The sequence below is a fragment of the Carcharhinus amblyrhynchos genome, chromosome 18, assembly GCF_965287045.1.
Source record: "Carcharhinus amblyrhynchos chromosome 18, sCarAmb.v2.hapA, whole genome shotgun sequence".
Classification (NCBI taxonomy): domain Eukaryota; kingdom Metazoa; phylum Chordata; class Chondrichthyes; order Carcharhiniformes; family Carcharhinidae; genus Carcharhinus; species Carcharhinus amblyrhynchos.
The window spans coordinates 35,561,448-35,574,892 of NC_137341.1; the positions used below are offsets into that span (position 1 = coordinate 35,561,448).

The 13,445-nt window shown below is 44.1% G+C and overlaps 1 protein-coding gene across 2 annotated transcripts in view; it reads left to right on the top strand.

Annotated features, from left to right (window-relative positions):
• Positions 1-13,445, top strand: part of eif2ak1 (eukaryotic translation initiation factor 2-alpha kinase 1) — a 48,224-nt gene that overhangs the window by 8,655 nt on the left and 26,124 nt on the right. For both annotated transcript variants that reach the window (XM_080206805.1, XM_080206804.1), the window contains exons 4-8: positions 1,964-2,007; positions 5,357-5,456; positions 6,523-6,603; positions 9,510-9,609; positions 9,719-9,782. In XM_080206805.1, coding sequence (XP_080062931.1) covers positions 1,964-2,007; positions 5,357-5,456; positions 6,523-6,603; positions 9,510-9,609; positions 9,719-9,782 — 389 coding nt within the window. The remainder of the gene's footprint in view (positions 1-1,963; positions 2,008-5,356; positions 5,457-6,522; positions 6,604-9,509; positions 9,610-9,718; positions 9,783-13,445) is intronic.

Consider the following 13,445-nt stretch of genomic DNA (forward strand, 5'->3'; position numbering starts at 1 on the left):
ATGGGTGGGGCACACATAATAGGGGTGGGCACCCATCCTATCCCTGAACCCACCCCCCATAATATGCTAAATCAACAGCTTGCCTGCTGCATTTAAATGAAGAATTAAGGGTTAGTCATACTTGCCAATTGACCCTAATAACATGGCTGCCGCATCATAAAACATTCACTGTAGGCGGCTAGGCAGGAGAAAGTAGACTGATTTTTTTTTCCACCCCAAGTGGTTAAAGATTAGGAAGGAAGTGATGGTGTTCAATCTTTGGGGCTACTCTTCGCTGATTGACAACCCCCTCCCCTCTTAGGTTGAAGCACTCCTGCCCTTTGTTCCTACTCATTTCCTCCTTTAAACTCATCCCCATCTCTTCCACGCCTCTTTCCCTAATCTACCCAAATCTTTCTTGCCCAAGCCCTTGGACTGACTTATTCCAGTGATCATAGGCCTCAGGGTCCTTTCTTCTCCAGCAGTTTTGGCAGCAGCCAGCAACATGTTCTTGGGGCTGCCAGGACTGATGGAGCTGTCGGCCAAAGAGGGACAGAAGTTCCTTGTTAATCAGTGGTACAGCTCTTCATAGCTCTATGCCAACGTGTTTTCCTTTGGGGAGGGGGGTAGTGTGCCGTATGCCACTCCCTCAACCCCTTATTCTTAACTTGATATTTGCCTCTTAAGGCTGAGATAGGACTTTTTTTCTCTCAAAACGGTCATTAGTCTGTGGATTTTGATTTGATTTATTATTGTCCCATTTATTGGTGGACAGTGATAAGTATTGTTTCTTGCATGCTATACAGACAAAGCATAACATTCATAGAGTGGGAAGGAAAGGAGAAGGTGCAGAATATAATGTTGCAGTCATAGCTAGTGTGTAGAGAAAGATCAGCTTAATGAATGGCAGGTAAGAGAATGAATTAGAGGATTGTGAGAGAGTTTAAATGAGCCAGAGTTTTAAAAGCATAGAACAAGAGTAATAGAGTTAGGAGATATGCTGGGGGTCAGCTCGAAAGAAGTTGCCATGCTCCGGTGCCATCTTGAATATATCTTCACCAGAATTCTTTTCACCAGAAAGCAATGAAGTTGTGTCATTAAATTTATTCAAGATTGAGTTAGTTAGATTTTTGATAGACAGGAGAGTTATAGGGAGCAGACGAGAAAGTGGAATTGAGACCAAAACCAGATCTTATTGAATAGCAGAGCGGTCTTGAAGGATTGAAGGCCTACTCCTAAGTCCAATGTTCTCATGTTCCAGGACATCAGGGATAACACTCCTCTTCAAAGTGGTGCCATAGGATCTGTTACGTCCTCCCGAGAAGGCAGACAGGGCCTTGGTTTGCATCCCTCCTTAAACATGGCACTTCTGAAATGCAGCCTGCCCCTGGTACCATGCTGAGGATGTCAGCCTAAATCCTGAGGTGAGGTCTCTGGATTGGGACCTACAACCAACTGACTGGTCATCCATCTTGTGTGTGGGACCTTGCTGTGCACAAATTAGCTGCAACAATTGTGAAGCCACCTGTAGCTGACTGAGATCAGGTCGTGGATTGGAACTTACTGGCCCAAATGGCTGAGTACAGCACCCCATGGTCCGTCTATCATGTGGATGGAAGGTTGGCCAGCAGAAATCTCCTGGGATTCCATTCCCCTTGTCACTATGTACCAGCAGTAGCATCATCTGTACCAAGTAGCAAATATTAGCCCCATACTTGAGCTGCATTTTATATTTTGGAGCAGGTATTGTGTTGAGCCACAATCAGGGCTGCTTGAACTGGCACGTCATATTGTTGGCTGTCTGTTGTCACTTTTGGAAGAGAGGCAATTGAAAAATTGGGGAAACCGAGCTAGGAGATGGAAGGATTTTCATTGGGAAGGCTCCAGCTGAGGGCAGTATTGGTATTGTTGTTGAGAGTTGGGCAGTTTAGATTGCAGTGGAGAAGGTCAGCTTCTAATTCACATTGCCTTTCTTTCCTTTTAGAGACATGCTACAAATGGAGATGCACCTGCCCTTATCCCTTGCAGGTATGTGATAAATGTAGTGGGTACGAGGTGCAGTGATTATGTTAATGGACTAATAACCCAGAGGTGAGACCTCAAGTCACACCACGGATAGAACAAAGAAAAGTACAGCACAGGAACAGGCCCTTCAGCCCTCCAAGCCTGCGCCAATCGTGCTGCCTGCCTAAATTAAAACCGTATGCACTTATGGAGTTGGTATCCTTCCATTCTCATCCTATTCGTGTATTTGTTTGGTTGCCCCTTAAATGCCAATATCATACCTGCTTCCACCACCACCACCATTCACCACCCTCTGTGTAAAAAAAAACTTGCCATGCACATCTCCTATTCCCCATACACCTTAAACCTATGTCCCCTAGTACTTGACTTTTCTGCCCTAGGAAAGTGTATCTGACCATCCACTTAGTCCATGCCACTCATAATCTTGTAAACCTCCGTCGTTTCAGTGAGAACAAACCAAGTTTATCCAACCTCTTCTCATAGCTAATCCCTCCAAATCAGGCAGCATCCTGGTAAACCTCTTCTGTACCCTCTCCAAAGCATCCACATCCTTCAGGTAGTATGGCGACCAGAATTGTACACAATATTCTAAGTGAGGCCTAACTAAGGTTCTGTACAGCTGCAGCACAACCTATAAATTTTTATACACAATGCCCCAACTGATAAAGATAAGCATGCTGTATGCCTTCTTGACTACTTTATCCAGCTGCAGTGCCACTTTCAGTAATTGGTGGACATGTAGCCCAGATCTCTCTGCCTGTAATATCCCTAAAGGTTCGACATTTACGTATAATTCCTACATGCATTGGACCTTCCAAAATGCATTAGCTCACACTTATCTGGATTAAACTCCATCTGCTATCTCTCTGCCCAAGTCTCCAACCTGTCTTTATCTTGCTGTATCCTTTGACAATCCACTTCACTATCTGCAACTCCACCAATTTTTGTGTCATTTGCGAACTTACTAACCAGACCAGCTACATTTTCCTCCAAATCATTTATATATGTACTATGAACAACAAAGGTCCCAGAACTGATCCCTGTGGAACACCGCTAGTTACAGCCTTCTGTTCAGAAAGGCACCCTTCCACTGCTACCCTCTGTCTTCTATGGCCAAACACTGTAAGGAGTCTCACAACACCAAGTTAAAGCCCAACCAGTTTATTTGACAGTAAACCCACAAGCTTTCGGAAATGATGTTCCTTCGTCAGGTGTGTGGAAAGTTCTTATTAGAGAAGGGCAGTTAAAGGCAACACTTTTCATGTTGTGAGACTTCTTACTGTGTTTGGCCATAGAAGACAGATGGTAGCAGTAGAAGGGTGCTTTTCTGAATGGAAGGCTGTAACTATCAAAGAAACTGGTTGGACTTTAACCTGGTGTTGTGAGACTTCTTTCTGTGTTAACCCCAGTCCAACGCCGGCATCTCCACTTCTATGGCCAAGCCAGTTCTGTATCCATCTGGCCAGCTCTCCTCTGATCCCGTGTGACTTCACCTCTTGCATCATGAGGTACCTTGCCAAAGGCTTTATTGAAGTCAGTGTATACCACATCCACTGCCTTTCCCTCATCTATCACTTTCGTCACTTCCTTGAAAAACTTGATCAAGTTAGTGAGGCACGACCATGCTGTTTATCACTAATAAGTCCAGATGTTTCCAAATGTGAGTAAATCTTGTCCCTAAGAATCTTTTCCAATAACTTCCCTACCACCAATGTAAGGCTAACTGGCCTATAATTTCCTGAATCATCCCTGCTGCTCTTCTTAAACAATGGAATGATACTGGCTATCCTCCAGTCCTCTGGAACTTCACCTGTAGCCAATGAGGATACAAAGATTTCTGTCAAAGCCCCAGCAATTTCTGCCCTTGCCTCCCTCAGTTTCCTGGGGTAGATCCCATCAGGCTCTAGGGACGTATCTACTTCAATGCTTTTTAAGATGCCCAATATTACCTCCTTTTTGATATCGACATGACCCAGGATATGTATATACCCTACCCTAGAGTCCTTATCCATCAAGTCCCTCTCTTTGGTGACTACTGAGGCAAAGTATTCATTTAGTGTCTCACTCATTTCCTCTGGCTCCATGCATAGATTCCCTCCAGTATCCTTCAGTGGACCAACCCTTTCTCTGACTACCCTCTTGCTTTTTTCATATAAAATGGCTTAGGATTTTCCTTAATCCTGTTTGCCAAGGACCCCTTTTAGCTCTCCTAACCCCTTCATGACCCCTTTTAACTGTCCTAACTCCTTCCCTAAGTTCCTTTCTACATTCTTTATATTCTTCAATGGCTTCATCTGTCCTAAGCTTTTGAGACCTTATGAATGCTTCCTTTTTTTGACAAGGCTCATAATATCCCTCGTTATCCAGGGTTCCTGATACTTGCCACATTTATCCTTCATCCTCACAGATACATGCCAGTCCTGAATTCCAATAACTGACACTTGAAAGACTCCCACATGTTGGATGTTGATTTACCCTCAAACACCACCACCACCCCCCTCCCCGGTCTACACTCTCCAGATTCTGACTCGTGTTGTTGTAGTTAGTCTTCCACCAATTTAACATCTTCACCCGAAGATCACTCTTATCCTTATCCACAAGCACCTTAAAACCTACGGAATTATGATCAGTTGTTCCCAAAATGCTACTTTGAAAATCTGAATTCAGTTATGTTTTAAATTTTGAAAATAATATATAGTTGTCAGTAAAACTGACCATGAAGCTTTTGGATTGTCGTTTAAAAGTCCAACTAATTTGCTGAGATTTTAAAGTTAAAGTTTTTTTAACATTATTTATTAATCACAAGTAATGCTTACATTAACACTGCAAGAAGTTACTGTGAAATTCTCCTAATTGCCACAGTCCGGCACCTGTTCATGTCAATGCACCTAACCAGCATGTCTTTCAAAATGTGGGAGGAAACCGGAGTACCTGGTGGAAACCCATGCAGACATGGGGAGAATGTGCAAATTCCACACAGACAGTGACCCAAGCCAGGAATTGAACCCAGGTTCCTGGCGCTGTGAGGCAACAGTGCTAACCACTGTGCCACCCCTTAATTCTATTAAGGAAGAAACCTACTGGCCTTATGCAGTGGGCCTGTGTTTATGATTCCAGTTCAACACAAACATGGTGGAGTCTTAACTGCCTTTTGATGTGGCCTAGCAATCACTCAGTTGTATTAAAGCTAACTCGGGAATGGACAATAAATACTGGCCTTCCAAGTGATGCCCACATAACAAGCAAGATTTATTCTTTCAATGTGGTTTAGCTACATTACTAATGTCAAATTATTCAAAATGTGTTAACTAGAATATTGTAAACTGAACTTTTGTTTTTGGCCTGCATTCAGAACAAAGGAAACCCTGTTACAGAGACAGACATCTCGCTGTCTCAATGAATTTGAAGAGATCGAAAGACTGGGAAAAGGTAGTTACGGGAAAGTCTATAAGGTTTGTGGCAAAATCTTTCATTTCTGATTCTGATCTAGGTATAAGTGGTATGTTTGCAAATCAAAGAAAGTTATGCATGGAGTTGAAGAAACAGTAGGAGATGGGTAGCCTGGTGGCACAGTGTTTAGCACTGCTGCCTCACAGCGCCAGAGTCATGGGTTTGATTCTGGCCTTTGGTGAGTATCTGAGTGGAGCTTGCAAGTGCTCCCTGTGACTGTGTGGGTTTCCTCTTGTTGCTCTGGTTAACCACCCACAGTCCAAAGATGTGCAGGTTAGGCGGATTGGCCATGCTAAATTGTCCCTTAGTGTCCAAACATGTGTAGGTTAGGGAGATTAGCAGGGTAAATACATGGGGTGACAGAGAAAAGGTCTGGGTAAGACATTCTACTGAAGAGTTGGTGCAGACTTGAAGGGCTGAATAGGATCCCGCTGCACTGCAGGCATTCTTTGAGATATTGAACATGTTCTAACATGTTATTCTTCTCTTTACCTACAAACATATGAAAGCTGACATGAACCTGAGGCTACAGAACATTTAAATTATACTCTTTTTTTAAGTGGGAGATAACTTTGGAGGGGGGGGGGCAGCGGGAAGGTGGGGAGTGGGAGGTGAGGAGCTGACAGGGCGGGGTGGGGGGGGGGGAGGGTGGGGGGTTGGGTATGGTTGAAACATTATACAATTGGATCATGGATGATCCATATTTTAACTCCCATTTACTCGCCCTGGTTCCGTAACCCTTAACAACTGTACCCTAACAAAAAAACAATGAATTTAAATTGAAATTTTCAATTGACTTCCAGCTTCAACATTTTATTTTTGGAGAAGTGGGGGTGGGGGGAGGGGGAAGTGGAGGAGAGTGTTTTCTGAACTCCCTTTGTGTGTAGAAGTGCTTCCTGACATCGGCCCGCCACCCCACCCCACCAGCTCTAATTATAAGGTTGTGCCAGTAAATATTTACATTATTATGTTTGTACATTGACGGCTTAATGAAAGCATGAATGTGAAATAGCGTGCATTAAACATCATCAATCAGAATTTCTACCCTTGTATTTCTGTCTAATCCAGGTCAGGAATAAATTGGATCATCAACTATACGCCATCAAGAAGATTCTCATGAAGAAGATTACAAAATACGACTGCATGAAGGTATCCAGTTAATGCGAGTGTGGGGGGGGTTAATATTTATGTAGCAGCCTACTTGTTGATGAAAGTAGAACTCCCTATCCCTGTCACCTCCTCCAGCCCTGCAACTCTCTGGCAGATATCTGTGCTCATTCACTTTTGGCTTCTTGCACGACCACATTTTCTATTGCTGCACCCTTGGCAGCCATGCCTTCAGCTGCCTGGGCTTCCCTGGACATCCCTCCCAAAACCTCTCCTACTGCCTATAACTCTCTTGCCCTGCGCCCGCCTCCTTTAAGACCCTCTTAAAACCACTACTTCAAACAAACTTTTGCTAATTTTATCCTTATGTGTAAAATATTGTTTGATAATGCTCCATGGGATGTTTTACTATGTTAAAGGTGCTACATGAATGCAAGTGGTTGCTGTTGAATTGCGCTGTGGGTAGGCAAAGCCTGAAATAATGGCTGTGATAATGTTGATAACTAAGCAGTGGTATTGTGATGCTGTCGCTCGACTAGTAATCCAGAGACCCAGGATAATAAGACATAGGTTCAAATCCTACCGTGGCAGATGGTGAAATCTGAGTTCAATAAAAATCTGGAATTTGAAGTTTAATGATGACCATGAAACCATTGTCAGTTGTCATAAAAACCCATCATTAATGCCCTTTAGGCAAGGAAATCAGTCATCCTTATTGATCTGGCCTACATGTGACTCCAGATCCACAGCGATGTTGTTCATTCTTAAATGCCTTCAGGGATGGACAATAAATTTAGGTAAGTTTATTTATTAGCCACAAATAGGCTTACATTAACACAGCAATGAAGTTACTGTGAAAATTTCCTAGTCACCACATTCCAGCGCATGTTCGGGTACACTGAGGGAGAATTTAGCATGCCAGTGCACCAAACCTGCACACCTTTGGACTGTGGGAGGAAACCAGAGTAACCGGAGGAAGGGGGCAGACACGGAGGGACACAGGGAGAATGTGCAGATTCCACATGTTTGTCCTTACCTGGTCTGGCCTACATGTGACTCCAGATTCACAGCAATCTTTTTCCAGCATTTATCCAATTCTCTTTTGAAAGTCACTGTTGAATGTGCTTGCACCTTTCAGGCAGTGGCTTCCAGACCAGAACAATCTGGTTAATTGGGAAAGTCCAGTGACCTAAGCTGGAAATCGAACCCAGGTCCCTGGCACTATGAGGCAACGGTGCTAACCACTGTGCCACCGTGCCACCTCTGCTGACCCAGTCAGTAACAACCATGTCCCATGAATGAATAAAAGAAATCAGTTAATTATTGGATTCTCTGCCTGAGAACATTGAACAATAAATTATCCGTATGCTCTGTAATGGCTTTATAGCTAAGTGGATCATGCATCAATTTAAAATGATAATTGAGCATGAGGAGAGAGATTAAAAGACATTATTTTACACACTGGGTTGTTGGAAAAGGTAATGAATTGTCTCAGAGATTGGTTTAGTCAGTGATCGTTAACAAAAAATTAGAAAAATATTTGAAGAAGAGGAAGGTACAGGGCTGCAGGTGTCGGGGGGAGAGCGTATGAGCAAGTGAGGCAGTGCAATTAGCTTTGATGGCCCTAGCAACAAGCTGTTACAAACATGGGGCTAAATGGCTGCCTTCTTGCTGTATACAGCTTGTTAATAGACGGCAAGGCTCCAGTTTGATTCTGGTTTGTGCTAATGTGGTAGATTCAACTGGAAAGTTATTGGGGTTTTAAAGCTGCTCCCTGTTCCTCTGGGCTTAGGTACAGGTGATGGGGGAAATCACCTTATTCATGATCTACATACGGTGATACTAAGCAGTGGCGTGGTGGTACTGTCGCTGGAGTAGTAGAAAACTAAAAGTGTGCCAACCTTGGGTAAGGACAGGGTGTAGCTGTGGTTTCCTGCACCAGGTAGGTGGCTGAGTTATGGTACCCATGGAGCAATACCTTTGTGGGGGTCAGCACTTTGCTCAATGGGGTATGATCTATTCAGCCCCTCAAGACGCACTTAACTGTGCCATTTAGTTAAGTTAGTCCTCACTGCTAAGATGGTCGGTACTAAAGAAGACCATTGGAAGATAATTGGTGAAAAGGCCAAGGTGAAATTTTATTTGATTGAGTGAGTTGTTCTGGTCTGGAAGCCACTGCCTGAAAGGTACAAGCTGATTCAATAGTAACTTTCAAAAGAGAATTGGATAAATGCTGGAAAAAGATTGCTCTGCATGTGGAGTCACACGTAGGCCAGACCAGGTAAGGATGACAGATTTCCTTCCAGAAAGGACATTAGTGAAACAGATGGGTTTTTATGACAATCGGCAATGGTTTCATGGCCATCATTAGTCTAATAATTCCAGATTTTTCTTAATTTCACCATCTGCCATAATAGGATTCAAACCAGGATCCCCAGAGAATTATCCTGGGTCTTGGGATTGCTAGTCCAGTGACAATACCACTACACCATTGATTAGTTATCACCACAGGGGGGGCACAGTGGTGCCTCACAGCACCAGGATCATGGTTTTGATTCCCAGCTTGAGTCACTATCTGCCTGGGGTCTGCACGTTCCTCCTGTGTCAATGTGAGTTTCCTCCGGGTTTCCTCACGTCGAAAGATGTGCTGGTTAGGTGGACTGGCCACACTAAATTCTCCCTCAGTGTACCCGAGCAGGTGCTGGAGTGTGGCGACCAGGGGATTTTCAGAGTAACTTCATTGCAGTGTTAATGTAAACCTATTGTGACATTAATAGACAAACCTAAAACTTAAAAAGAACTTTAAAAAAATGATCACAGCCATTATTTCAGTGTAGTTCAACAGCAACTACTTGCATTTATATAGCACCTTTAACATTGTAACACGTTTTTAAAAAAAATTCTGGGTTTTGAAGCGTCACTGGAGTGTTTTGTGTTTTTTATTTCAGGTTCTGAGAGAGGTGAAGGTTTTAGCTGGCCTGCAGCATCCCCACATTGTTGGCTATCACACTGCTTGGATAGAGCATGTACAGCCACTGCCTTTGAAAGGTATTGTTAAACCTCAAATCTTTACAAAAATCAATGCAAAGTGACCTGTACGACTCCTTTCGTTAATGCATCTTAACCAATACATTTTTCCTCTGCTTATGTCATTTAGATAACCAAATACATCCCAGTAATTTATGTGCATTAACGAGTCCCTCTGGTCAGGAAGAGTACCGGTAAGAATTTATTTTCATAAATTAGTTGCACAAATTAGTTGAAGAAGGAAAGAAATATTCGTAGAAGTAGGGATTGTATTGCCTCAGAGAATGTGTGCAGTGCAGTACTGGCCATTTGGCCCATCAAGTCGGCACCAATTCTCTGACAGAGCATCTTACCTAGGCCTCCTCCCTGCCTTATCCCCTCAACCCCACATATTTCCCAGGGCTAATCTATCTTGGGACGCTAAAACTCCTCTCCCTTTGGGAAAGGATATCAACTATCGACCTTATCTATGCTCCTCATTATTTTGTAGACTTCTATAAGATCACCCCTAAGTTTCCTATGCTCCAGGGCAAAAAGTCCCTGTCTATCCAGCCTCTCCTTATAACTCAAACCGTCAAGTCCTGGTAGCATCCTAGTAAATCTTTTCTGCACTCTTTCTAGCTTAATAATATCCTTTCTATAATAGGGTGACCAGAACTGTACACAGTATTCCAAGCCTTACCAATGTCTTGTACAACTTCAATACGACGTCCCAACTCCTGTATTCAATGTTCTGGTCAATGAAACCAAGCATACCGAATGCCTTCTTCATTACTTTGTCTACCTGTGACTCCACTTACAAGGAGCTATGAACCTGTACCCCTAGATCTCTTTGTTCTATAACTCTTCCCAGCACCCGACCATTACCTGAGTAAGTCCTGCCCTGGTTTGCTCTACCAAAATGCATCACCTTGCATTTATCTAAATTAAACTCTATCAGCCATTCATCAGTCCACTGGCCCAATTGATGAAGGCCCTGTTGCAATTCTAGATAATCTTCTTCACTGTCCTCTATGCCACCAATCCTATTGTTATCTGCAAACATACTAACCATGCCTCCTAAATTCTCATCCAAATCATTAATATAAATGACAAATAACAGTGGACCCAGCACTGATCCCTGAGGCACACTGCTGATCACAGGCCTCCAGTTTGAAAAACAACCCTCTATAACTACCCTCTGTCTTCTGCCATCAAACTAATTTTGTATCCATTTGGCTCCCTCACCCTGGATCCCATGAGATTTAACCTTTTATGCAATAACCTATCATGTGATACCTTGTCAAAGATCTTGCTAAAGTCCAAGCAGACAACATCAACTGCACTGCCCTCATTAACCCTCATCTACCTTCTGTCCTCATCTACCTACACTCAAAAAACTCTAAATCAAATTTGTGAGACATGATTTTCCACTCAAAAAGCCATGCTGATTCTCCCTAATCAGTCCTTGTCTCTCTCAATGCCTCTAGATCCTGTGTCTCAGAATACCTTCTAACATCTTACCCACTCCAGATATTAGGCTCACCGGTCTATAGTTCTCAGGCTTTTCCCTTAAACAAAGGCACAAAATATTTGCCACCCTCCAATCTTCAGGCACCTCACCCGCGGCTGTTGATGATTCAAATATCTCTGCTAGAAGACACTCAATTTCCTCCCTAGCCCCCCACAATGTCCTGCGAGACACTTCATTACGTCCTGGGGATTTATCTATCTTGATGCACCACCACCTCTTTTATATTTACATCATTCAAGCCATCACTATTTATTTCCCCAAGTTCTCTAACATCCATGCCTTTCTCAACAATAAATACCTATGAGAAATATTCATTTAGGATCTCACTCATCTCTTGTGGATCCATACATAAATGATTATCGTCATAGATGATCATCACATTACTGTTTGTGGGAGTCTGTTGTGCACAGATGGTTTCTGTTCCACACTGCAACACTGACTACACTTAAATAACTGTAAAGTCCTTTGGATATCTAGTGGTCATAAAAGACACCACAGAAATGCAAGTTTTTCTTTGTTCTCAGTTGAATATCTACAGTCAGCACCATTTGGACTTGTGTTTGAGAAATAAAGATCTTGCATTTCGGTAGTTATATCTGCAGGATGTGCCAAAGCCTTTTGCATCCAATGGGTTTCTGCTGCAGTGTAGTTACTCTTGCAGGCAAAGCCTCTGATCTGAACACAGCAGTGAATCATCAGGTTCTCTGCGTGAAGTGGGGTTGGTTGAAGGAAAAATATTAACCAGGAATGTTAGGAAAACTCCCTGCTGCTTTTCCACGTTTATGCCTTGGGATTTTGCTCGTCCATATTTTTAACTTATTTTGCAATGATTTAAAGTCTCAAATAAAAGTTTGCATCTCCAACAGTGCAGTACTCCCTCATTTCTGTACTGAGGTGTCAGTTTAGATGATATGTGCTCAGGTCCATACCACAGAAAAAGATCACCCGAGGGCTGCTGGCATTCACAGAACAAAACCTCCAAGTTAATCTGAGTCATTATGAGAAAGAGCTTGCATTCATATTGTCTCTTTCACAACCTCAGTGTTGCAAAACACTTTACAACCAGTAGGTTATTTTTGAAGTCACTGCGGTAAAGTGGGAAATACGACAGTCAATCTGTACACAGCAAACTCACACAAACAGTAATGTGATAATGATTGGGATATTGGGATTCTCCCAAAAAAATTCTAAGTGTCGAATTTGCGTAAAAATTGGGATTTTTAAAATGAATCTCCCAAACTCTGTCTCACTAAAAATCAATGAGGGGGGCCTATTCCTGCTGGAGAGGCCGGTAGCATAGATTTGAGTGAGCCACTGTGCCCGTCTGAAAGCACCAAAATCGACACATACGCAGTAGCCCGCACTGCTGGCCTCCCGATGACTGGCTACCACAGCAACCCTGGGTCGTTGCCCCTCAGCCCAATCACTGCCCCCCACCCCGAACATGTCTGGGCCAGCCTCGACCCCTCATCACCGGCGGTTCCCCTTCCCTCCACACCCACACAAGCAGGCTGACCCCCCCCACCCCCATTCCTTCCCGATGTCCAGCCCAATCACTGGCCTCCCTCCCTCTGTCACCTCTGAGTGCAGAGTGGCGGTGGGAGCCCCCCACCCCCACCGACCGCCTCCCAGCGGCTTGTTCCCATTAGGCCCTGCTCCCCTTGACACTGTCCGATGCCCGTTGGGTAGTGCCAAGTTGTCCCCTTGGGTATTGCCACTTTGCCCCTTGGGCAATGTCAGGGGGCCAGGCAGGCAGTACCCAGGGTGCAACCCTCTTGCCCTGGCCTGGGGTGGGGGGTCCAGGATGCCCCCCCTCCCCGCCTCCCTTCAGTCCAGCGAGGTCGGGCTACCAGCTCCCTGCTACTGGGGAGCTGTTGTAAACCCCACTGAAGTGAAACACCCCTGGTGGTGGGGGGGAGGGGGGCAGATTCTAGTAAGTCCAGATGCCTCAGTCCTGGGTCCACTGATTATGTGCAAATGCTATTTTAAATAAATTATACAACTCCACGCTGATTTCTGGTGTGGAGCTGACAGTGCCGGAAATCCGGCGGCTGGAGACTGATGAAGGCCATGGGCACCCAGCGGCGAGCCTGCTTATCGGCCTCCGCTTGTGTCTTCAGCGCAGCGAGCTGGGAGAATCGCCCCCATTATTTTTGTAATGTTGGATGAGGGATAAATACTTGCCAGGACACCAGGGAGAACTCCCCTGCTCTTCTTTGAATGCTGCCAGACGAAATTTTGTGGCCCTTTATGACTTTTTATGACTTGGACGAAGGAAATGAACGCAGTAATATTGCCAGGTTTGTGGATGACAAGAAAAAGATGGGAAAGCAAGTGTTGAAGG